This window comes from Chrysemys picta, chromosome 3 (assembly GCF_011386835.1).
Source record: "Chrysemys picta bellii isolate R12L10 chromosome 3, ASM1138683v2, whole genome shotgun sequence".
Classification (NCBI taxonomy): domain Eukaryota; kingdom Metazoa; phylum Chordata; order Testudines; family Emydidae; genus Chrysemys; species Chrysemys picta.
In genome coordinates, this window is record NC_088793.1 from 1,193,977 (window position 1) to 1,219,930 (window position 25,954).

General features: G+C 56.8%; 1 protein-coding gene across 3 annotated transcripts in view; it reads right to left on the reverse strand.

Annotated features, from left to right (window-relative positions):
- Positions 1 to 655: 655 nt before the first annotated feature.
- The window catches only part of MPV17 (mitochondrial inner membrane protein MPV17), a 52,096-nt gene continuing 26,797 nt past the window's right edge, over positions 656 to 25,954 (reverse strand). The window contains exons 2-7 of one of the 3 annotated variants that reach the window (XM_065587323.1): positions 21,795 to 21,910; positions 18,046 to 18,138; positions 17,269 to 17,364; positions 14,697 to 14,729; positions 14,196 to 14,248; positions 656 to 2,530 (exon numbers count right to left, since the gene is read on the reverse strand). In XM_065587323.1, coding sequence (XP_065443395.1) covers positions 2,305 to 2,530; positions 14,196 to 14,248; positions 14,697 to 14,729; positions 17,269 to 17,364; positions 18,046 to 18,138; positions 21,795 to 21,821 — 528 coding nt within the window. In that variant the 5' untranslated portion in view covers positions 21,822 to 21,910 and the 3' untranslated portion in view covers positions 656 to 2,304. Of the gene's footprint in view, positions 2,531 to 12,871; positions 13,559 to 14,195; positions 14,249 to 14,696; positions 14,730 to 17,268; positions 17,365 to 18,045; positions 18,139 to 21,794; positions 21,911 to 25,954 lie in introns of those variants that run through there. The other 2 variants (XM_065587322.1, XM_024113001.3) reach the window with 2 other exon arrangements.

Sequence of the window (25,954 nt, forward strand, 5' to 3'; positions counted from 1 at the left end):
TTGTGGGTAAGACCTGATTTGTATATTGACCTGGGTCTGGGGCTTGGTCCTTTGGGATCAGGAGAACCTTTTTTCTTTTACTGGGGTATTGGTTTTCATAACCATGTGTCCCCATAATGAGTGGCACTGGTGGTGATACTGGGAAACTGGAGTGTCTAAGGGAATTGCTTGTGTGACTTGTGGTAAGCCAGTGGGGTGAGACCGAAGTCCTCTTTGTCTGGCTGGTTTGGTTTGCCTTAGAGGTGGAAAAACCCCAGCCTTGGGCTGTAACTGCCCTGTTTGAGCAATTTGTCCTGAATTGGCACTCTCAGTTGGGTCCTGCCAGAACAGCATCATTACAAACACAAAAGGGCTCTCACCAAAAGGTGATCCCAGCAATTACAGACCGGTAAGTCTAACGTCAGTACTGGGCAAATTAGTTGAAACAATAGTAAAGAATCAAATTGTCAGACACATAGAAGAACATAACTTGTTGGGCAAAAGTCAACATGGTTTCTGTAAAGGGAAATCATGTCTTACTAATCTATTAGAGTTCTTTGAAGGGGTCAACAAACATGTGGACAAGGGGGATTCAGTGGACATAGTGTACTTAGATTTCCAGAAAGCCTTTGACAAGGTCCTTCACTAATGTCTAGGAACTTGTCACGATGCTGGTTCTGGCGGGACCCAACTGAGAGTGCCAATGTAGGACAAATTGCTCAAACAGGGCAGTTACAGCCCCAGGCTGGGGTTTTTCCACCTCTAAGGCAAACCAAACCAGCCAGACTAAGAGGACTTTGGTCTCACCCCACTGGCTAACCACAAGTCACACAAGCAATTCCCTTACACACTCCAGTTTCCCAGTATCACCACCAGTGCCACTCGTTATGGGGACGAATGGTTATGAAAACCAATATCCCAGTAAAAGAAAAAGGTTCTCCTGATCCCAAAGGACCAAGCCCCAGACCCAGGTCAATATACAAATCAGATCTTACCCACAAATCACGCTGTTGCCAATCCTTTAGAATCTAAAATCTAAAGGTTTATTCATAAAAGGAAAAAGATAGAGATGAGAGTTAGAATTGGTTAAATGGAATCAATTACATACAGTAATGGCAAAGTTCTTGGTTCAGGCTTGCAGCAGAGACAGAATAAAATGCAGGTTCAAATCAAGTCTCTGGAATGCATCCCCAGCTGGGATGGGTCCTCAGTCCTTTCTTCAAAGCTTCAGTTTGTAGCAAAGTCCCTCCAGAGGTATGAAGCAGGATTGAAGACCAGATGGAGATGAGGCATCAGCCTTATATAGTCTTTTCCAGGTGTAAGAACACCTCTTTGTCCTTACTGTGGAAAATTACAGCAAAATGGAGTCTGGAGTCACATGGGCCAGTCCCTGCATACTTTGCTGAATTACAAGGCGTATCTGCCTTCTCTCTATGGTTCAATTGTGTAGCTGATGGTCCTTAATGGGCCATCAAGCAGGCTAGGCAGAGCTAACACCAGTTTGTCTGGGATGTCACCCAGAAGCATAGCATAAGTTTGAAATACAGACAGTATAGAGCCAATATTCATAACTTCAACTACAAAATTGATACACACATATAGACAGCATAATCATAACCAGTAAACCATAACCTTGTCTTAGACACCCCATTTGACCCCCTTTATACAAGATTTGGTGCCACTACAGGACTTTGGATGCAACCATGTTTTATATGGTCCCAGATTACATCAATAACATCACAACATCCCAGAATGGTGTTTGCTTTTTTTGCAACACCGTTACACTGTTGACTCATATTTAGCTTGTGATCCACTATGACCCCCAGATCCCTTTCCACAGTACTCCTTCCTAAGCAGTCATTTCCCATTTCGTGTATGCAACTGTTTTTTGCAACTGATTGTTCCTTCCTAAGTGGAGTACTTTGCATTTGTTTTTATTGAATTTCATCCTATTTATTTCAGACCATTTCTCCAGTTTGTCCAGATCATTTTGAATTTTAATATTATCCTCCAAAGTACTTGCAACCTCTCCCAGCTTGTTATCGTCCGCAAACTTTATAAGTGTCCTCTCTATGCCATCATCTAAATCATTGATGAAGATATTGAACAGAACCGGCCCCAGAACCGATCCCTGCGGGACCCCACTCGTTATGTCCTTTCAGCATAACTGTGAACCACTGATAAATACTCTCTGGGAACAGTTTTCCCATCAGTTTTGCACCCACCTTATAGTAGCTCCACCTAGGCTGCATTTCCCTAGTTTGTTTATGAGCAGGTCATGCGAGACAGTATCAAAAGCTTTACTAAAGTCAAGACAGACCACGTCTACCACTTCCCCCCATCCACAAGGCTTGTTACCCTGTCAAAGAAAGTGATCAGGTTGGTTTGAGATGATTTGTTCTTGACACATCCATGCTGACTGTTACTTATCACCTCATTATCTTCTTGGTATTTGCAAATTGATTTCTTAGTTATTTGCTCCATTATCTTACCAGGTACAGAAGTTAAACTGACTGGTCCATAATTCTCCAGTGTAACGATGCTGCCTCTGCTGGGACACAATATAGAGTATTAATTCAGGACAAATTGCTTAGAGCAGGGCAGTTACAGCCCAAGGCTGGGTTTCCTTTACTATTAAGGCACCAAACCAGCTAAACAGAGAGGACTTTGGTCTCACCCCACTGGCTAAGCACAAGTCACACACGCAATTCCCTTAGACACTCCAGTTTCCCAGTATCACCACCAGTGCCACTCGTTATGGGGACGAATGGTTATGAAAGCCAATACCCCAGTAAAAGAAAAAAGGTTCTCCCGATCCCAAAGGCCAAGCCCCAGACCCAGGTCAATATACAAATCAGATCTTACCCACAAATCACGCTGCTGCCAATCCTTTAGAATCTAAAATCTAAAGGTTTATTCATAAAAAAAAAAGAAATAGAGATGAGAGCTAGAATTGTTTAAATGGAATCAATGACATACTGTAATGGCAAAGTTCTTGGTTCAGGCTTGTAGCAGCGATGGAATAAACTGCAGGTTCAAATCAAGTCTCTGGGATACATCCCCCGCTGGGATGGGTCCTCAGTCCTTTGTTCAAAGCTTCAGCTTGTAGCAAAGTTCCTCCAGAAGTCAGAAGCAGGATTGAAGACAAAATGGAGGGGTTTCCAGGGCCTTTTATATCCTCTGCCATATGGAAGGACCCCTTTGTTCTTACTTTGTCCGAAGAAGTGGGCTGTAGTCCACGAAAGCTTATGCTCTAATAAATTTGTTAGTCTCTAAAGTGCCACAAGTACTCCTGTTCTTTGTTCTTACTGTGGAAAATCACAGCAGCAAGATGGAGTTTGGAGTCACATGGGCAAGTCACATGTCCATGCATAATTCATGTCTTTTCCAGGGAGAGCAGCCATTGCTTACATGCTGCCTTGAACATCCCAGGAAGACTTCTCATGTGGATTGGAGCCTCCCAAGGTCCATTGTCAGTTATGTGTTTCTTGATGGAGCACTTAATCTGAAGAGTCCCTTCTCAATAAGATGGCCAAATGCTTCGCTGGTGTTACTTAGAATCAAACACATTGAGATACAAGTACAGAGCCAATATTCATAACTTCAGATACAAAAATGATACACCCATATAGACAGCATAATCATAATCAACAAATCATAACCTTGTCATAGACACCTCACCCAACAACCTTGGTACAATATTTGCTGCAAATAAGAATATAAGAATGTAAGAACAGCCGTACTGGGTCAGACCAAAGGTCCATCTAGCCCAGTATCCTGTCTACCGACAGTGGCCAATGCCAGGTGCCCCAGAGGGAGTGAACCTAACAGGTAATGATCAAGTGATCTCTCTCCTGCCATCCATCTCCACCCTCTGACGAACAGAGGCTAGGGACACCATTCCTTACCCATCCTGGCTAATAGCCATTCATGGACTTAACCGCCATGAATTTATCCAGTTCTCTTTTAAAGCCTGTTCTAGTCCTAGCCTCACAGAAATGCTGCTACCCAGAGCACAGAGACACCTCAGGCAGTTGCCACTTATCATACAGGGTTTGTAAAAGACATACTGCCAGGACAGATGGCAAAGCTTTTGCTAGTAGAAAGTCACCAAATCCTTGTGCCTTTGGCTAAAGTGCACATGGAAACTGAGAATTCGCAAGCTGAATTAACAGCTGCTGCTATTCCCCATAACCCAACCCAAATATTATTGGGAGATGACTTTTTCAATGTGGCTCAGGCTGTCCAGGGGTCTGTCAGCAGCAAGGAGGAATCTTGTGCTGAAGCCACAGAGGGAAAGAGTGAAGTCACAGAAACTGCTGGGGAAATGGGAGAGTGTCTCTCCAACTCCTCTGCAGCAGTGGCACACAGTCTTCTGTCGGGGGGGGGGGGGGGTGGTTGAGACCAGCTCTTACAGTCCAGAGGCTAAAGACAGATTTCTCTCCAAGGGGGAAGGGAATCATAGAATCATAGAAGATTAGAGTAGGAAGAGACCTCAGGAGGTCATCTAGTCCCACCCCCTGCTCAAAGCAGGACCAACCCCAACTAAATCATCCCAGCCAGGGCTTTGTCAAGCCGGGCCTTAAAAACCTCTAAGGAAGGAGATTCCACCACCTCCCTAGGGAACCCTCTCCAGTGCTTCACGACCCTCCTAGTGAAATAGTGTTTCCCAATATCCAACCTAGACCTCCCCCACTGCAACTTGAGACAATTGCTTCTTGTTCTGTTATCTGCCACCACTGAGAACAGCCGAGCTCCATCCTCTTTGGAACCCCCCTTCAGGTAGTTGAAGGCAGCTATCAAATCCCCCCTCACTCTTCTGCAGACTAAATAACCCCAATACCCTCAGCCTCTCTTCATAAGTCATGTGCCCCAACCCCCTAATCATTTTAGGTACCCTCCGCTGGACTCTCTCCAATTTGTCCACATCCCTTCTGTAGTGGGGGGGGACCAAAACTGGATGCAATACTCCAGGTGTGGCCTCACCAGTGTCAAATAGAGGGGAATAATCACTTCCCTCGATCTGCTGACAATGTTCCTACTAATACAGCCCAATATGCCATTGGCCTTCTTGCCAGCAAGTTAAAGAAATATGGGCTGGATGAATGGACTATAAGGTGGATAGAAAGCTGTTTAGATCGTCGGACTCAACGGGTAGTGATCAATGGCTCCATGTCTAGGTGGCATGTCTCCGTAACAAACGGAGTGCCCCAAGGGTAGGTCCTGGGGCCGGTTTTGTTCAATATCTTCATTAATGATCTGGAGGATGGTGTGGACTGCACCCTCAGCAAGTTTGCAGATGACTCTAAACTAGGAGGAGTGGTAGATACACTGGAGGGTGGGGATAGGATACAGAGGGACCTAGACAAATTAGAGGATTGGGCCAAAAGAAACGTGATGAGGTTCAAAGGACAGAAGAATCCCATGCACTGCTACAGACTAGGGACCGAATGGCTAGGCAGCAGTTCTGCAGAAAAGGACCTAGGGGTCACAGTGGACGAGAAGCTGGATATGAGTCAACAGTGTGCCCTTGTTGCCAAGAAGGCTAACGGCATTTTGGGCTGTATAAGTAGGGGCATTGCCAGCAGATCGAGGGATGTGATCATTCCCCTCTATTCGACATTGGTGAGGCCTCATCTGGAGAACTGTGTCCAGTTTTGGGCCCCACACTACAAGAAGGATGTGGAAAAATTGGTAAGAGTCCAGTGGAGGGCAACAAAAATGATTAGGGGTCTGGAGCACATGACTTATGAGGAGAGGCTGAGGGAACTGGGATTGTTTAGTCTGCAGAAGAGAAGAGTGAGGGGGGATTTGATAGCTGCTTTCAACTACCTGAAAGGAGGTTCCAAAGAGGATGGATCTAGACTGTTCTCAGTGGTGGCAGATGACAGAACAAGGAGTAATGGTCTCAAGTTGCAGTGGGGGAGGTTTAGGTTGGATATTAGGAAAAACTATTTCACTAGGAGGCTGGTGAAGCAGTGGAATGGGTTACCTAGGGAGGTGGTGGAATCTCCTTCCTTAGAGGTTTTTAAGGTCAGGCTTGACAAAGCCCTGGCTGGGATGATTTAGTTGGGGTTGGTCCTGTTTTGAGCAGGGGGTGGGACTAGATACCTCCTAAGGTCTCTTCCAACCCTGAGATTCTATGATTCTATGGCACACGGCTGACTCATATCCAACTTTTTGTCCACTGTAATCCCTAGGTCCTTTTCTGCAGAATTGCTGTTTAGCCATTTGGTCCCCAGCCTGTAACAGTGAATGGGATCCTTTCTTCCTAAGTGCAGGACTCTGCACTTGTCCTTGTTGAACCTCATCAGGTTTCTGTTGGTTTTGTGTCTTTGTGAGAAGGCTGCCGTCCAGGTGGCAGTTGAGCGAGGGGCAGATCTCACTCTAGAATGCAGAGGGCGATGTGTCCTAGAGAGAAGCCCAAAGGAGGGTGGTGGAATTTAGGGACTGTTGCAGTGGGTAGGGTTCCCTCGGCTCTGTAGCTGGAGGAAACCCAATTCAAAGAGGCAGGAGGGCACAGTGCTTGCCAGTGAAAGGACTGAGCTGTCTGTTAGCTGTGAGCCCATGGCTGAATAGGGGCTAGATCCCGCTCTAGAGAGCACAGAGGTGTGTGCCTTAGAGGGAGGCCCAGAGAAGGAAGTTAGGCAGGGATGTGGGGAAGTACCGAAATGTCTCCTCACTGACTACATGGGAGGGTTTACCCAGGAGAAATTTGCTGGATTGGCATCCGTGCTCCCAGGCACTGTCCCGGTGGCTCAGGTTTTAGGAGGGAACTGTGTAACTGACCTTCCGGAGGGGAGCCATCACACAACAGACCTCTCAGGGACAGAGAGAGGTGACAGAGGGTACCCCAATCCCATTCCTGCTTTTGCAAAATGTTTTTCCTGATGTATTTCTGAAAACTAACTCTATCTGAGAACTGGTGTGTCAGTGAAAATGCTAATGGGGAGGAGGCAGCCATTTCCCGGGCAGGTAAATTCCTCCCAACAGCTACGCACAGGTCGCTGAGTAATGGGAGTGAGAAACACAAAGACGCCCCAGATGCGGGGTGGATTCATCGCATGAGCTTAGCCCTAGAGATGAAATGCAACTCCACAGGGGAAGGGTCAGTAATATGCAAGGTCTCCTTACACTCCTTCCTCCCCAACGCCCCAAAGACATGTCTGAATTAAAACCTGTACTAAAGGGGAGAGAAAACCTGTATCTGAACACATACGGTGGTACAGGAAGGGGTTGGATAATGCAATGAATGCTGAACAAACTGGACTGTCTGAACAGAAGGCGTAGTTCAACAAGGACAAGTGCAGAGTCCTGCACTTAGGACGGAAGAATCCCATTCACTGTTACAGACTAGGGACCGAATGGCTAGGTAGCAGTTCTGCAGAAAAAGACTTAGGGGTCACAGTGGACGAGAAGCTGGATATGAGTCAACAGTGTGCTCTTGTTGCCAAGAAGGCTAACGGCATTTTGGGCTGTATAAGTAGGAGCATTGCCAGCAGATCGAAGGACGTGATCATTCCCCTTTATTCGACACTGGTGAGGCCTCATCTGGAGTACTGTGTCCAGTTTTGGGCCCCACACTACAAGAAGGATGTGGAAAAATTGGGAAGAGTCCAGCGGAGGGCAACAAAAATGATTAGGGGTCTGGAGGACATGACTTATGAGGAGAGGCTGAGGGAACTGGGATTGTTTAGTCTGCAGAAGAGAAGAATGAGGGGGGATTTGATAGCTCCTTTCAACTACCTGAAGGGGGGTTCCAAAGAGTATGGATCTAGACTGTTCTCAGTAGTGGCAGATGACAGAACAAGGAGCAATGGTCTCAAGTTGCAGTGGGGGAGGTCCAGGTTGGATATTAGGAAACACTATTTCACTAGGAGGGTGGTGAAGCACTGGAATGGGTTATCTAGGGAGGTGGTGGAATCTCCTTCCATAGAGGTTTTTAAGGTCAGGCTTGACAAAGCCCTGGCTGGGATGATTTAGTTGAGGATTGGTCCTGCTTTGAGCAGGGGGTTGGACTAGATACCTCCTGAGGTCCCTTCCAACCCTGATATTCTATGATTCTATGAACAGAAGGCGTGGTATGAGCATCACACTTGGAAGCGCCGCCCTGTCATGAATTTGCTGTAATTTTATGCCTCGTCATTCACAATCTATGGGGTGAGACAAAGAATCTGGTGTGGATGGTAAATCCTTTAGAAATGTGTAAGATGCATGATTTTTGGAAGAAACTTTTGTCTGGGCTAGGAGTGGTAACAAGGAAGTCCTATGAGAATACTGTTTCTCAGCTAGGACCTGTGAACAGACTTGGAGCTCGGCACAGCAGAGAAAGTGTAACCAATCTAGACTGCTGTGTGGAAGGGGAAATGGAGGCACACCAGCTCATGCCATGACACCAATGTGACGAAGTGGGACTGTTCTTAATGTTTCCTCTGAATACTGTGTGGGTACCTCTGTCACCTAGCAACTAATGGCCGGCTCCTTCCCCCCTGCAAGGTGATAGCTAAAGGTGTGGGAGAACAAAGAGGTCAGGTGACCTCCTGGCTCAGGAAAGGAGCTCAGCAGAGGAGGAGGGGCTGCAGGGGGTTTCAGTTTGGAGCTGGCTGGGGACTAGGAGTGAGGGCAGACTGGGGTGTCTGGCTCGCATGACCCCAGAATGGACCCGGCGGAGGGGTCCCATTCGCTGAACCTACAAGCTCTGTTTTAAAAAAACAACAAGGAGTCTGGTGGCACCTTAAAGACTAACAGATTTATTTGGGCATAAGCTTTCGTGAGTAAAAACCTCACTTCTTTGCATCCGAAGAAGTGAGGTTTTTACTCACGAAAGCTTATGCCCAAATAAATCTGTTAGTCTTTAAGGTGCCACCAGACTCCTTGTTGTTTTTGTAGATACAGACTAACACGGCTACCCCCTGATACTTGACATCAAGCTCTGTTTTAGACCATGTTCCTGTCATCTAATAAACCTCTGTGTTACTGGCTGGCTGAGAGTCACGTCTGACTGCAAAGAGGGGGTGCGGGACCCTCTGGCTTCCCCAGGAGCCCGCCAGGGCGGACTCGCTGTGGGAAGTGCACGGAGGGACATATGCTGAATGCTTCAAGGTCAGACCCAGGAAGGTGAAGCCGTGTGAGCTTCTTGCCCTGAAGACAGTCTGCTCCATGGGAGAGGAGGCTCCCCAAAGTCCTGACTGGCTTTGTGGGGAGCAGTTCCAGAGCATTGCCCAGGGACTCTGTGACAACCTACCTCTAAAAGATATTGATATCTACATTGTGTTAACAACGCTGCACATTCAAAGGCTTTCAGGCAACTTGGAAAAAGAACCCCAGAACCCCAAAAGAAATCCAGAACCCCAAAAACATCTGTGGGTAACACTACAATTTTTGGTAACACTAAGGGCTTGTCTACACTACCCACCAGATCGGCAGGTAGTGATCAATCCAGTGTGGGTTGATTTATTGCATCTAATATAGATGTGATCAATCGACCACTGAGCGCTCTCCCGTCGACTCCAGTGCTCCACCAGAACGAGAAGTGCAAGTGGAGTCGACGGGAGAGCGTCAGCTGTTGACTTACCGCAGTGAAGACACAGTGGGAAGTAGATCTAAGTACATCGACTTCAGCTACGCTATTCACGTTGTCACTTCGTCACACACGGATCTTACATCGACCCCGCGCGGTACTGTAGACAAGCCATAAGAAGTTAGTTAACCATGACCTAAAGAGCGCATTTGGCACATGGCCTTCGCATTAGCAGTGACTAACCCTCTGGCAGGAATCTAAGGAGGGCAGTGTGACATTATGCCCCATATTCTTCATAGAAATATGCTTATGATATGAAGATGGCATAAGTAAGATGTATTTTATGCAAGATGGATCATGTGAGGTATCATTGGAAAGGTTCTGATTTACTAAATGCGATTATCCACCGTGTGTGCATGTATCAGTTCTGTATCTGAAGTTAGGATTATTGACTATGTAACAATTACAACTGCGTTTTCACCTGGGGAACGCCCACCAGACCGTAGGCAATCAGCCTGGATGGGCCATTAGAGGGAACAATAGGACTTTGAAGATACTAATCTCCCTCCTTCCTGAGAAGTTTCCTGGGATGCTGCTTTGACATTGCAGGGTCATGTGATCATGTCACCTGATACTGGACACCATCTTGGGGGGTCAAACTGGGAGACAAAGGATTCTTGCCACACGCAAACCCTATTTAAGGCTGGGGAGTGAGTTAATCTTGGTTCCTTCTTCACTGAATCCGCACCCAAGATGACTGCTTGAGACATGGAAGAAACAAAGACAAAAGGGAGGGGGGAGTACCGAACCCTGGCTGGGAGTGAGGTCTGGCCCGGGAGTTACCCCGCTGGCTGGGAGTCACTGCAGGGTAAAGAATGTGGGGGTGCATTGCTCCTTCTGGGTGTACAAGTCTCCCCCGTGTCCAGCTCGGGTGGACTCGCTGCCGGGAGCTCGAGGTGTGACCCAGGGATGCTGAAGGCTTTGAGGTTTGGTTGCAGGAGGTGGGGAAGCCAAGAGGCTCACCCCAGTGAGTGTGTGACCCTGAAGGGGCTGACACACTGAAGGGGGCCTCCCAGGGACTGGGCCAAAGCCGTGCGAGAGCACCAGGCCTGGGGATCTGGGCCAGATGTGCTTTGTGCCCAGGAGCTGGCAGGGCAGGGAGGTAACGTTCCTGCTGCACTGTCGGCAGTGTCTGGGCCCCAAGGGTTGGACCTGGCCCAACTGCCCCACCCTCACCACCCCACCCGTCGTGCCCACCTCCTGCCGGGGTGCAGCCAATGCCATGTGCGAGCTGCCAGGCAGCCTCACCCACACACTGACACCCCGGCGAGTTAACGCGCTCGCTCTGCCCAGAGTGGAGGGGCCAGAGCATCGCCCCCGCCCCAGCTTAGCACCAGCAGCCCTGCTTTGGGGGGAAACTGAGGCACCGAGCAGGGATGTGCATCCCCTGCCCGAGACCTTGTGCGCAGAGGGGGGTTGGCGGCAGTAGCGTAGCTAGTGGGGTGCAGGGGAAGCGGCCGCTTCCCCTCAGCACATTTTTCAAAAGCGGCGTCTGAGCAGGGCCGGCCGTGCCTAAAAGGGCCCCGTAGCTGTCCACCCCTCCGCTAGCTCACTTCCCCTCCTCCTGTCCCCTGAACGCTCCGCCCCTGCTCCTCCCCCTCCCCTGAACGCTCTGCCCCCTGCTCCTCCCCCTCCCCTGAACGCTCCGCCCCCTGCTCCTCCCCCCCCTGAACGCTCCGCCCCCTCCCCCTCCCCTGAACGCTCCGCCCCCCTGCTCCTCCCCCTCCCCTGCCTCCTGCAAATCAGAGGTTCGCGGGAAGTCTGAAAACAAGCAGGGGCGGGCCGGCAGCAGCAGATAAGCTGGGGCGGGGGGGGAATGCGAGGAGGAGGGCTCCGGGGAGGCGTGGCGCGGCTCAGTCCGGCCCTGGCCGAGCGGCTCCCTCCGGCCCCGGCCAAGTGGCTCCAGCCCCGGCCAGCCCCAGCGGCGCCAGCTCAGCTTGGGACCCGGGGCGCCAGCCCTGGTTCCGGCCGAGCGCGCCGGCCCAGTCCCGGTGGTTCCGGCCTGGTCCCGGCAGTTCCAGCCCGGCTTGGGCCCCGGGGCGCCGGCCCTGGCCACAGCGGCTCCGGCCAAGCACCCCCGGCCCAGGCGGCTCCAGCCTCGGCCCCAGCAGCTCTGGCCGAGCACCCCCGGCCCAGGCGGCTCCGGCCCCAGCGACTCCGGCCTGGTCCCAGCCCTGGCCGAGCGGCCCCGGCCGAGCACCCCCGGCCCCAGCGGCTCCAGCCCGGCTCGGGCCCCAGGGCGGCGGCCCCGGTTCCCAGAACGCGGCCGGAGCCGTGCGGCTCTCCCCCCACCTCTGCCATGAGGAGCCCTCCGGCCTCCCCGAAGGCTGTGCCTGCTGCTATGCCAGGGGGAGCCACCAGCCCCAGCTAGCCCTCGCCGCCAGCCCGCCCCCGGCCCGAGCCCCTCCAATGGGGGGACACAGCATGGCCACGGCGCGGCTGGAGGAGTCAAGGGGGGGCCGCAGCGTGGCTGGAGGAGTCAAGGGGGGGGCGCGGCGCGGCTGGAGGAGCCAGTGGGGGGGGCACGGCACGGCCGGAGGAGGAGTCAAGGGGGGCGTGGCCAGAGGAGGTGCCAAAGGGGGGGGTCGCCTTTTTTAGGTTTGCTCCCCCTGCACTTAGGACCTGGCTACGCCACTGGTTGGCGTAGCTCTCACACGGCACGGCTGGCCCCAGCACAGACAGGCTGAGCGCAGCGGGGACTGGCACCCTCCTGCCGGCACCAATGGCACTAGCATGGCTAGCAATGGCAGTGCAGATGTGGGGCTCCGGCCTGGGCTGGCAAGGCTGGTACAGCGACCCAGGCTGCACTGCGAGATCCCCAAGCCCGAAGGGACCGGTGTGGTCACCCGGGCAACGTCAACACTGAATTTGCAGCCCGGGCTCGGCCTGCTTCGCTGCAGGACAGATGTTCGGTGTGAGCTGGCGGCCGGGCTCTAGGATCCCGCAAGGTGGGAGGCTCCCAGAGCTCAGAGCCGAGGGGGCTGGCTGGAAACCCCTTGGGCCAGCCCCTCGGGTCAGCGCTGCCCACGCGCAGGTGGCAGCGTGTGATGGGCCGACCCAGGGGCGCTGCCAGGTGGGTGCTCTGCGCTCTGGCCCCGGCTGCCCTGTGAGGAGCAGGCGCTGCAGGAAGGCTGCGTCCCGTCGGCCCTGCCTGCGCAGCGGGTTATGACCATGGGCACCTGCTGGTTCCCGGGGAGCAGCTCCTGCCGGCTGCCCTCAGCTCCTGCGGACCCCGGCCCGGCCCCTGGAGCAAGGCTCCCCCAGGGCGGCCCCAGCCCCCACCCCCAGCCCCAGCAGCAGGGCCACGGCAAGGCCAGTCACTGAGTTTATTTCTCCAGTTCCTTCCCAGCTTGCCTGGGCTGTGTGGGCAACAGCTCAGAGGGGCCTGTCGGGGGAGGGGCTCTCCAACCAGGGCACGGCTCGATGGCCCCCAGCACCGCGGGCCTCCATGGGGCACGGCTCGGTCTACCCCGCGCCAGGGACCGCCATGGGGTGCAGCTCAGTCACCCTGGGGACAGCCGTGGGGCAGGAATCAATCTCCGCCTGTGCTGGGGACAGCCATGGGGCACAGCTCAGGCCCCCAGCACCACGTGCCAGCGGTTCCTTTGTTGAAGCTGCCCTGGGGGGCCAGTTCGATGGTTGCTGTGTGATGTGGCCTCCTGGAGCTCCCCCAAGAGCCACTGCTGGGCCGGCCCCACGGCCATTCACTATGGCAGTCGCAGAGGAGGGTGCGGTGTGGGGGGAGGGCAGGCCGGGCGGAAGGCTGGGGGAGACCAGGCTGGGTGGAGGGCACAGAAAGCGGGGGCCAGCCCCACGGCCATTCGCTATGGCAGTCGCAGAGGAGGGTGCGGCATGGGGGGGGCAGGCCGGGCGGGAGACTGGGAGAGACCGGGCTAGGGGGTGATGGGAGGGGCGCCGGACCCGGGGCCTCACAGCTTGTTCGCCTTCCAGGACAGGTAGGAATTCCAGACGACAGCCACCACCTGCACGACAGCCAGCCTGGGACAGAGGTGGGAGCCGGGTCAGCGACGGGCTGGGCCTGACGCACACATGGGGCAGCTGCCGGGCAAGGTCTGCCCCTTGCTGGGCAGCCCCCAGGCCTCAGGCCAGGCTGCCTTGCAGCTCCCATTAGCCTGGGGCGGAGCTGGGCCCTGCACTCCGGGGAAGACGGTGAGGGGCCGGGGCTGGCCGGAGGCTCCTGGTCAGGCCCCTTCCTCCCTGGGCAGCAGCTGTCGCCCCAGCAGGGGAAACCCCAAGCTGCACACCCCACTCGGTGTCCCGGCCCCCGCTGTCCCCTAGCATACAGCCTTCCTGGGCTGGGGCAAGTGTGGGCAGGGCGGGAGCAGGGCAGGTGGGGGCAGGGCAGGGGGGCAGATGGGAGCCATGGCACAGGCAGGGGGCAGGGTGGGGGGGCACTGGGCCACCCAAAGGGGGGGCAGGCGGGGAGCAGGGTGGGGGGTTGCTGGGGCACCCAAGGGGACGGGGGGCATGTGGGGGTGGGGTCCCAGGGCAGGTGGAGGCAGGGGGGCCAGGTGGGGGCAGGGCAGGGGAGCAGGCAGAGAGGGAGCAGGGCAGGGGGCAGGGTGGGGGGGGCACTGGGGCACCCAAGGGGGTGGGGGGCAGGCGGGGGCCTGACCTGTGGTTCAGGGGGATGAAGTAGAAGTTGGCAATCTGCACGGCTGGCCAGAGCTGAAAGAGAGAAGACAGGGCGTGGGGAGGGGCCCCTTAGGAACTGCCGATGGGGACCCTGCAGCAGGGCTGCCAGCCGGATGTCTGGCCTCAGCCCCTCCACCCGGCACACCCCCCAGCCCGCCCCCCGGCACTGGGGGCACCCACAGGGAGTGGGACACTTGGTAAGGAAAATTCCCCCAAATTCCTGGTGGGTAAATACGTAATGGGGGGAGGGAGAGCCCTGGGCAGACCCAGCCCCCCCTGGCCCCACGGGAGACAGGGGGCGCCCTGGGCAGTCCCGTGGGGCAGGAGCGCTGGCTGGCTGGTTGGCAAGGGCCTGGTGCAGGGGCCCCAGCAGGAGATGTTCTGCCAGGGTGTGGGGCAGAGGGAAGGTCCCAGCCTACAGGCCCGGCCCTGGTGCGCCTGGGGAACCGGCTCGCCGCGCCGGTGCAGCACCTGCACTTACGTAATAGTTGGTGAGCAGCGCGTCCGGGTAATCCTGTAGGAGTGAACAAGGCCAGTTATTCGCAAGGCCGGCCCAGGCAGCCATCAGGGGACATGGGCTGGGCACACCCCACTCCCCTGGCCTGGGCACGCGGGCTGGGCACGCCCCACTCCCCTGGCCTGGGCACGTGGGCTGGGCACGCCCACTCCCCTGGCCTGGTGCCCATGCTCTCTGGGGCGACCTTTGGCGCGGGCTCAAGGAGAAGCGATGGCTGTGGAGCTCGAAGCTGCTGATGTCATCTGGGGGGGGGGGGGGGGGGGAGGTTCCGCTGATGCTTTTCTGGCTGGACTTGAGTGTATTTTTGTCAGGCTATTTATATCCTGGCGTGCGGGCACGGATCAGCCTCCCACCCCCGCCCCTCGCTGCGCCACGCCCGGCTCGCCCTGGCCCCACGCAGGCTCTGGAGCAGATCCCCCAGTGTGTCCAGGAAGCCGTGTGCCACACCAGGGACCCGCCCAACACTAGCCAGCATCGGACTGTGCCCCAGCTGGGCACATCGGCTCAGCCCTGCCAGGCCAGCAGTCAAGGCTGGTGCCCACGGGGAGCCCTTCCAGGGCGCAGTTATGGTCGTGCCAGCCAGGGGGCCCACCAGCTCCCTGACACACACCGCAAAGCTTGCCCTAGCCCATGGCTACCAAAGGCCGGACCTCTACATGGGCCCGACATGGCTGGAGTTCCCACCGAGCCGGGTGCTGTGGGGTGTGACGAACGGGGGGTGTTCTTAATGTTGTCCTGGACTCGCAGGCCTGTGTGCTCTCAGCTCCCCAGGAAGAAGCCCTAGTGTGAAATGGAGAGAGGCCCAGATGGGGCTCTGGCACCCCCAGCCCCAAGATGGACCTGACTTCGGGGTCCTGTTCTCTGTACCTACAAACTCTGTTTTGGACTGTGTTCCTGTCGTCTAATAAACCTTCCATTTTACTGGCTTGTTGAGAGTCACGTCTGACTGCGGAGTTGGGGGGCAGGGCCCTCTGGCTTCCCCGGGACACCGCCTGTGCGGACTCGCTGTGGGAAGCGCACGGTGTGAAAGGGGGATGCTGAATGCGCCAAGCTCAGACCCAGGAAGGTCGAAGCTGTGTAAGCTTCTTGCCCTGGAGACCCTATGCTCAGAGAGAGGAGGCTCCCCCGGAGCCCTGACTGGCTTTGTGGGGAGCAGTTCCAGAGCATCGCCCAGTGACTCCGTGACAACTGGTGGCAGCGGTGGGATGTGCTGCACCCCGTGGATGGTGCTTCTTGCAGTAAGTGACTGGGGAGCAGTAAAACGAAGGGGGATTGACGAGGACCAGGCATGCTGAAGGCTCAGGGAGGGGCCGTTTCGGGGGGCGGAGGAGCTACGCTTAACCCCTGTGACCAGTGAGAAGGACTGTTGCAGTAACAGGGTCCCCCTGGGGACTGCGGCGAGCAGTCTCAGGGGCAGAGAAGTCTGTGGCTTGACCCTGGGAGAGAGGTGGTGACCTGGAGAAGGGCTGGCACACTAGGGGTTGTTCCTGGAAACCATGGGGGGCTGAGAGCACACAGGCCTGCGAGTCCATGACAACATTGAGAACATCCCCACTTTGTCCCATGGGGCACAGCACGGCGTCAGTGAGGGGCAAGGGCAGGGTGATCCCTGGGGCAAGGGAGGCAGTTTAGGGATGGATCCCCCTGGCCAAGCCCCCTCTGCACCCAGGTGCGCCCACAGCACTGGGCAGGCGGCTGCTGAGGGAATGCGCCAGCCAGCAGGAGCAGGGGCTGCAGGCTCAAAGCCCGGCCGGGGAGTGCTGGGAGCGGAAAGGGGTCCCCCCACCCCCCACCCACGGAGCTTGGCTCCCTCCAGGCCTCACTCAGCAGCCCCCCATCGCCTGCAGAGGAGGGATGGGGCTCTGTGACCGGGACCCAGGGCAAGCAGCAGGCACGTGGCCTGGTGCCCCTGGAGCAGCAAGGAGCATTTGCTCCTGAAGGAGGAAGTAGCCCGGGCAGAGTCTCTGTGTGCCCTCAGGACTCGCTGCAGAGGGACTGGCAGAGGGGTGCCAGCTGCCCCTCTTGGCTCAGCCGAGAGCCGGAGCACGCTGCCTCGCTGGGGAAGCAGCCCCCCCCGGCCTGGCTGGCCCCGCTCCCATGTGGTGACTCACGGCGGGGACTGGGCTCGCCGGTGCCAGAGCCCGGGCTGCGTGCTGACTCACAGCCGGGGAGCGGCGCAGGGCGCTGGGGGAGGGCCGGGGCACCGGCTCGCCGGGTGAGTCACTCGGCACTTGCTGACTCAGCCGCTTGCGTTGGTCTCAGACCACGGTGTGGACGAGCCACCTGCTAACGGCTTTAGGGAGCTGCCAACGCAGACAGGTCCCCCCCCAGCCCCCAGCACCTGTGGCTAGCAGAGGATCATGGGGGTCCTGCTGGGCCCCTCCAGTAATGCCCCCTCCCCCCTGCTCTCCCCGCCCCCCAGCGACTCCCACCGGGCTCCCACCAGGCAGCCCCCCCGCAGCTTGGGACAGGAAGTGGCGAGCACAAGCTGCAGTTCTCGGGGGCTGTATTGCCCCCGGCACGGCTCGGGACTCACCCGTCGGATCTTGGCCCAGCTCTCCTCGGCGGACAGGCCGTTGAGTGCCCCGGCGATGGCCAAGAAACAGCCCAGGAAGCAAGGTGCAAACCCCACCTAAAGGGAGCCAGGAGTGAGTGCCCTGCAGCCCCCCCCCCCGGCCAGCCCTCTGCACTCAGGCTGGGCCCACTCGATAACCTGGCCCTGCTGAGAACCCGGCCTGGCCAGGCCCTGGGCACAGGGGCTGGGGGGCTCTGGCCTGAGCTCTGGGGGCAGGAGGTGAGGGGCTGCACTCCTTTGCCCAAATGCAGCTCCTTGGAGGGCTCCAGCCCAGCCTGCCCCCATCTCTGCTGCAGAACTGCCCTGGGAGACCCCAGCCCCAGCGCGCAATGCAGACGGGCTGCTCTGAGCATGGAACAATGCACGCTGGGACCCATTGTTCATGGGGCAGCCAAGGGGAAGGTTCCCACAGCAGGGCAGGGGAGCCTGGCGGGGGGAACCCCCAGGCAGTGCTGGAGCCTGGGCATGTGCTACGTGGCCTGGAGCGCAGGCAGGCCGCAGCCCAGGAAATGCATGTGCAAATGCACATGGCTGCAAGGGCACAGATGTACCCCTCTCCCCATGGGCACCCATCTCCTGCACCCCACCTCCTGGGCACCCACCTGTCGCAGCCCCACCCCCCATTCCCTCTCGGGCACTCACCTCCCCCCAGCCCCCAACCTCATGTGCCTCCCAGGTGCATCCTCCCCGTGCACCCACTTTCCTTAGTCCTCCCCCAGAAACGCTTCCTTTACAGACCTGATCCAGCGCCATCTTCTTCAACACCACCATCCTGGTGTTTCCCGGAATAAGTCGATCCAGGAGCTGGTACCAGCCTCCTACCACAGGGCCCTGCGAGAGAAAGGGGGTCTGGCACTCTGTACCTCAAAGCAGCACCCTGGAACCCCCATATTCACTCTCGTCATATAATCATATTTCATACAAAGCAGGCCATGTAAGGTATCATAGGAAAGGTCATGATCTGCTGAAACCCGCTGTTCTGTCCAAAGACATATATCGTTCGTGTGTGTGAAGTGACGAGATTTGCTGTATGGTTGTTACTGAACTATGCTGTCAGTTTGCTAGTGACAACACAGGAGGGGATCCCCACACAGGAAGGTGTTAAACACCCATTAATCAGCAAGGGACGTGTAGACAAGGGGTTTACAATGCTGAAAGAGGGTTGCCCAAGCATCACCCAATGGGGGACTGCTTAACTCCGTGAGGCAGCAAAACCCACCAGGACATGTCTGGGCTAATGTTTTCCAGGCACATGGACTGAGGGGATCCTGCCTCGGCCCTTCTCCTCCCCCACCTACGCTGGAAGCACCAGAACGCCGAGAAGACAAAGACTTCACCTGGTGCCAGGCTTCGGGGAAGCCTGTGTATCAAGAACTATAACATCCAGTGAAGTGAGAAAACTGATTTAGACTGTGTGCTCACCTCTTCTTTTCTCTGGTAACGATCTCTGACCTTTTGTGCCGACCACGTACAATCCCCGAACATCTGTCTGTAGCTAATAAACCTGGTTTAGATTTTACCTTAAACAGGGTGTTTTGCTGGAAGTGTTTAGGAAACCTCAGCTCAGGTTACAAGGCTGGTGTGTGTCCTCTCCACATGGAGGGATGGGCGGACCAGGTAATGTACTTACACCCATCAGGCTTCTGACCAGGGCAGGACAGTACAGCTCGGAGGTACAAGGCTCGGAGCTGGTGCCTGTCTCTGTGCGATTCGTGAGTGGCTCTGGGAGCATTCCTGGAATCTAGCTGGGGGCAGGGCTCCACATGCGGTTGTGCTCAGTGATCACAGCACCTGGAGGGGTTTGCTGCCTGTCACTAGCAAAGCATTGTGGGAGACAGCCCAGGCTGGAGAGTTAAGCGGGCAAAGCGCTACCCCAGTCCCAGGATCCTGTCACGGGGTCAGCCCAGGAGGGGCCTGCTGTGTCCCTGGAGCTCCGCCTCCTGGGCTCAGATGGGATTGCAGAAAGCACGGGTTCAAGGCATCGGCCATGCACTGGGCTACATGCCCCACAGACAGACAGACGGACGGACGGGCCTTCCCTACACATGCTCCCTACAGCAGGGAAGAGGGCATGTCCTGGGCCAGCGCTCACTGATGGGCATCACAGAGCGCCCCACAGACAGAAAATGCCTCCCCTGCCCCTGCATTGGTGAGGCCTCATCTGGAGTACTGTGTCCAGTTTTGGGCCCCACACTACAAGAAGGATGCGGAAAATTGGAAAGAGTCCAGCGGAGGGCAACAAAAATGATTAGGGGTCTGGAGCACATGACTTATGAGGAGAAGCTGAGGGAACTGGGATTGTTTAGTCTCCAGAAGAGAAGAATGAGGGGGGATTTGTTAGCAGCCTTCAACTACCTGAAGGGGGGTTCCAAAGAGGATGGAGCTCGGCTGTTCTCAGTGGTACCAGATGACAGAACAAGGAGTAATGGTCTCAAGTTGCAGTAGGGGAGGTCCAGGTTGGATATTAGGAAACACTTTTTTACTAGGAGGGTGGTGAAGCACTGGAATGGGTTACCTAGGGGAGGTGGTGGCATCTCCTTCCTTAGAGGTTTTTAAGGTCAGGCTTGACAAAGCCCTGGCTGGGATGATTTAGTTGGGGATTGGTCCTGCTTTGAGCAGGGGGTTGGACTAGATACCTCCTGAGGTCCCTTCCAACCCTGATCTTCTATGATTCTATGCAGGAGGGTCAGGCCATTCTGCTCTGGTGCTGAGGGGAAACTGAGGCACAGGGCATGGGGGAGGTTGTGCATGGCTACGCTGCAAGCAAGTGGCTGGGAATGGAGCCCTCTTCTCTCTGAGCACACAGCCCAGAGCCAATGTGGGGGAGTGGCTGGCGGGCGCTGAGAGCTCAGGCAGTGATCCGGAGGTGAGAGTGACAGGCCGGTATCGACCCTGGGGCCCAGTGCAGGTCCGCAGCCTGGCAGGAGATCTCCCAGGAGAGCCAGCAAAGTCTGGTTCAGCTGCGGGCACCGAGGAGACAATGCCCCCCGTGACGGCCAGGGAGGCACCCTGAGAACTCACACTGCAGCCAGAGCTCGGCACAGACCTCACCACACAGGCTGGGGGCCACCCAGTGCAGCCGGAGCACCAGAGGCATCTTCCCTCAGAACCAGCAGGGCGAGGAGGAACCCTGCGGAGAGCACTGGGCAATGGTGGCTGCGGCTGGTACAGATCCCTGGGGCTCTCGAAACAAACACGAACAGGAGAAACAGGGCTGGATGCCAGGGCGCAGAGGTCCTTTCGTTGGCTCCATCACTGCCTGCCTTGGGAGAGTCCCCGGCTTCTCTGGGCCTCAGTTTCCCCACCTGATCCTGACTGAGCTCCTGGCTGGGGAGCAGGGGAGCCTATGCAGTATGTTGAGCTCTCAGACGGAAGGCAAGGCCAGCACTGACCGTGAGAGGACAGTGCCCCCTGCCCCTCTCCCTGCAGCACAGCGCCCCCAGGGCCTTGGGGCCAGCACAGGCTGCAAGGGAGAGCCTCAGTTTCCCCTGTGTGCGGCACTGTTCCCCCACAGGTGGGAGCTCTGGGGCAGGTGAAGACACAGGTGTGGATGGTGCCTGGCGACCTGGGCCCTTAGGGCCCATCTCCATGCAGCTCTTGAGAACACAAGGACAGATCCAATGGCCGGGACGTGGACACCTGGCGACCAGCGACCCAGAGAGACGTGGTCGTCCCGCCTCTCCACAGGGGGCTGAGCCGCATCCCCCAGCTCGGGAACAAAGGGCTGGGAGGGGGGGTTAAGTGTGGGCTGTGGGGAGCAGTCGGGGGCAGCCCGGGAGTCTGACAAAGGAGATCGGACAGACAGGGGGACAGAGCTTGAACCACAGGGGTCACTGCAGCTGGGCTGGGCGCTGGCTGACCAGGCTGGGCTGGGCTGTCACCGTCACTTCTCTGGGCTCCCCAAGGGCTGCCTGTGCCGTGCGCCAGGCCACGGATACACCCGCCTGTCTGCCCGCGCTGGCTGGGCAGAGGCCGAGCTCCGGAGTGAGAACTGCAGCCTGAGTGGGAGCAGCTGGTGGGGGCAGGCAGGGATCTGAGCGCTGGGCCTGTCCCAGGGAGCCGCTCCCTCTCCCAGGCTCCTCAGCGCTAGGACTCAAGCCAGGAGTTGTTCGACACAAGGGCATGGGAGCGGCAGAGCGGCCAAGTGCCACATAATCGAATTGGCTCCTGGCTGGTTCCAGCACCACTCAGCACTTGGCCTGCAGCGGCACAGACCGCAGGGCCTGGGAGCAGCTCCTAGGGCCAGAGCCCGGGCAGCGGGCGGCCGTGGAGTGCTGATGTCCCCCACCCTAGGCTCGCCCCCAGCATGGCAGAGTCCCATGGCTGCCTGTCGGGAGGCAGTGCCAGCCCCAGGGGTAGAATTCTGCAGCCGCTGCCTGCTCCTCGCACGCCCGGCGCCAGCCCGGCTCTGCATGCTGGCGTGCGCACAGCCTGTTGCAACGGGTCCCCCGCTCTGCTCCCAGCAGGCCCTGGGGGACGGCACTCACCACAAAGCAGAAGCCAATGGCCATCATCTTCAGCGTCCTTCGACTGCTGTGCCCTCTCAGGCCCCTTCTTTCCACCAGCTGCTGAGAGATCACATCTCCGACTCCCACCAGGGACCCTGCACAAAGCAGCCCCCAGATGGGTCAGGAGTGTGGACACCTGCTGCCTCCCCCTGCCCCCCCCCACGCCCACAGCTGGGTCAGGAGTGTGGACACCTGCTGCCCCCCCCACCCACCCAGCTGGGTCAGGAGTGTGGACACCTGCTGCCTCCCCCCACGCCCACAGCTGGGTCAGGAGTGTGGACACCTGCTGCCTCCCCCCACCCACCCCCCACGCCCCCAGCTGGGTCAGGAGTGTGGACACCTGCTGCCTCCCCCTGCCCCCCCCCCCCACACCCACAGCTGGGTCAGGAGTGTGGACACCGGCTGCCTCCCCCCACCCACCCCCCACGCCCACAGCTGGGTCAGGAGTGTGGACACCTGCTGCCTCCCCCTGCCCCCCCCCAAGCCCACAGCGGGGTCAGGAGCGCGGACACCTGCTGCCCCCTTCCCCACCAGTGCTCACAGCTGGGTCAGGAGTGTGGACACCTGCTGCCCCCCCCACCAGTGCTCACAGCTGAAAACATCTGCTCGATGTACAGCAGAAGTAAAAAAAAAAAAAAAACCTAACAAAATATTAGGAACCATTATCGCTAATAAGACAGAAAACATATTGCCACTGTATAAATCCATGGTACACCCACACCTTGAATACTGCATGCAGATGTGGTCTCCCCATCTCAAAAAAGATCTATTGGAATTGGAAAAGGTTCAGAGAAGGGCAACAAAATGATTCGGGGATGGAACAGCTGCCATATGAGGAGAGATTAATAAGACTGGGACTTTTCAGCTTGGCAAAGAGAAGACTAAGGGGGTTATGATAAAGGTCTATAAAATCATGACTGGTGTGGAGAAAGTAAGGAAGTGTTAGTCACTCCTTCTCATAACATAAGAACTAGGGGCCACCCAATGAAATTGACAGGCTGCAGGTTTAAAACAAACCAAAGGAAGTATTTCTTCACACAACACACAGTCAACCTGTGGAACTCCTTGCCAGAGGATATTGTGAAGGCCAAGACCATAACATGGTTCAAAAACGAACTAGATACATTCATGGAGGATAGGTCCATCAATGGCTATTAGCCAGGATGGGCAGGGATGTGTCCCTAGCCTCTGTTTGCCAGGAGCTGGGATGGATCACTTGATGATTCCCTGTTCTGTTCATTCCCTCTGGGGCACCTGGCATTAGCCACTGTGGGAGACAGGATACTGGGCTAGATGGACCTTTGCTCTGACCCAGTCTGGCCGTTCTTATGTTCACAGGCCCCCTAGTACCACACTGGGGCAGTGGGGCCAGCACTGAGCCCCCACTGCTCCCTGCAGCACAGCGACCCACATCATGAGGAACCAAGTGCAATCAACATCCACAAACCCGTGGGGCCTGCTCTGCAGCGATTACTGCCCATGCACCGCGGGGCCAGCAGAGCAAAGCAGCCCCTGGGGGCCAGAGCAGGGCGGCTAGTCACAAGGGCTGCCGGGCGGTTCTCAGATGTCGGCCGCATCCCTTTAACACCAGCTCCAGGCTCAGGGTCCCAGCGGCTGCCCGGCTCTGCCTGGCGGTCACCCCCAGGGGCTCCTGGCTCAAGCCCCGCAGGTGGTGACTCCATCTTAACTGCTGTGGAGCAGCCCTGGAGACCTGAGCCAGCAGGGGCTCATTCATGGCTAAAACACGGCGGTGGGACCACACCTCTGCTGGGGACACAGCAGGTGTCACGTTATTGCTTTGAACTGGGACCATATAGAACATGGGTGCAACCAAAGTCCTGTAGTGGCACCAAATCTTGTATAAAGGGGGTCAAATAAGGTGTCTAAGACAAGGTTATGGTTTACTGGTTATGATTATGCTGTCTATATGTGTGTATCAATTTTGTAGTTGAAGTTATGAATATTGGCTCTATACTGTCTGTATTTCAAACTTATGCTATGCTGCTGGGTGACATCCCAGACAAACTGGTGTTAGCTCTGCCTAGCCTGCTTGATGGCCCATTAAGGACCATCAGCTATACAATGGACCCATTGAGAGAAGGCAGATACGCCTTGAGACTCAGCAAAGTATGCAGGGACTGGCCCATGTGACTCCATTTTGCTGTAATTTTCCACAGTAAAGACAAAGAGGTGTTCTTACACCTGGAAAAGACTATAAAAGGCTGATGCTTCATTTCCATCTTGTCTTCAATCCTGCTTCTGACCTCTGCAGGGACTTTGCTACAAACAGAAGCTCTGAACAAAGGACTGAGGACCCATCCCAGCGGGGGATGTTCCAGAGACTTGATCTGAACATGCAGTTGATTCCATCACTGCTACAAGCCTGAACCAAGAACTTTGCCATTACTGTATGTCATTGGTTCCATTTAACCAATTCTAACTCTCATCTCTATCTTTTCCTTTTATGAATAAACCTTTAGATTTTAGATTCTAAGGGATTGGCAACAGCGTGATTTGTGGGTAAGATCTGATTTGTATATTGACCTGGGTCTGGGGCTTGGTCCTTTGGGATCAGGAGAACCTTTTTCTTTTACTGGGGTATTGGTTTTCATAACCATTCATCCCCATAACGAGTGACACTGGTGGTGATACTGGGAAACTGGAGTGTCTAAGGGAATTGCTTGTGTGACTTCCTTGGGCTGTAACTGCCCTGTTTTAAGCAATTTGTCCTGAATTGGCACTCTCAGTTGGGTCCCGCCAGAACCAGCATCGTTACACCAGGCCGGAGGCAGCTCTGGCCCCAGGCTGCGCAGCTCTCTGGCCTGGCTTTGAGGGGGAGCACTGGTGTTTTCAAGGCCCTCTCTGAGCCCCCCCGCTGTATGCTCCCCTCCTGCCTGCTGACCCTACACCAGCCCATGTGCCAACTCCAGCCATGGGCCTGAGCGGAAGCCCGCAGCCTGTGGGTCCCACTTGGGAGTACCGCAAGGGCATGAGCTGGTGGGCAGAGTCTGCCCCCTTCCTGCCTTAGCCCTGAGCGCCCCTGGGGCCACGCTGCCCGGGCTCTGCCGCAGCCTCTGATGACGTCAGACCATGCGTCTCTGCTTGCTGGGGTGGGCCAACTGCCACGCGGGCCCGGAAGAGTCAGCGGCGTCATTTGGCTTCGAAAACCTGAGCCTCTAAACTAGGTCACTGCCTTTGGCAGCTCGGGACAGGTTCCTTTCCCAGAACTGCTGCTTCTGTCACACCATCCGCGGCTGAAGCCTGTGCCACACCTGGCAAAGGCCTGTTGTGGCCGGGCTCAGGGAGGCGCCTGGCACCACTAACCCAGGGGTTCGGCTCACACATTCCCTTCTGCCAAAGCAGGAGACTGCCCGGAGAACAGCCCGGAGAGGCACCAGCTGCCACGGTGCCACTCACCCCCCCTGCACCAGCACCAATCGGCACCTGGGGAACAGCAGGGGCAGAAGTCCTCCCCCCGAAGGACCAACAGGCCCTCAGCCGGCCGGGCTCTGGCTTTCCCGCCTGAGCCAGGCCTGGCGCACAAGTAAGAGAGACGCGGTGCCGGCGCATGGACGAGGGATGAGCCGGGTGTGCCGTGGGCGACGGGGAAGCTGGTCACCCGCGGGTGATGCTAAGGGGAGCGGCCGGACTCCAGTGTGTGCCCCTGAGGGTGGCTGGGACAGGGGGCCCAGGACCTGCCTGGCTGTGTCTCCCTGGGCAGCTCCTCTCCGTCCCTCCATTGATAAATGTGCAGCCATTCAGTGCCGCCCCGGCAGGTTTCATTGATTCATTCCCTAGAGCGGTTGGGCCCCCTGCCCAGCCTGCGGGAGCCCGGCCGGGGGGAAGGGACTGGAGTGAGTGACAAAGCACCTCACCCCGCCAGCACCTGCCAAGTGTAATAGGATGAGCAGGTCTCTGTGCCAGGAAGCAGTCTGCGTCCCCGGGGAGATTAGATTAATCTCTCCCCCGCGATGACTTCACTTGGGCAGCTGCCACCCCCGGTAGCGCTCGGGTCTGCTCCCCTCCCGCAGGGGCTGGGCCATAACCCTGAGCGATTGCCGGCCCCCAGGAACTCCGGCCCAGCCCACGGCCTGGAGGCTCTGCGGCCGGCCTCTCCCATGGGCTGCGCACACCCCTGC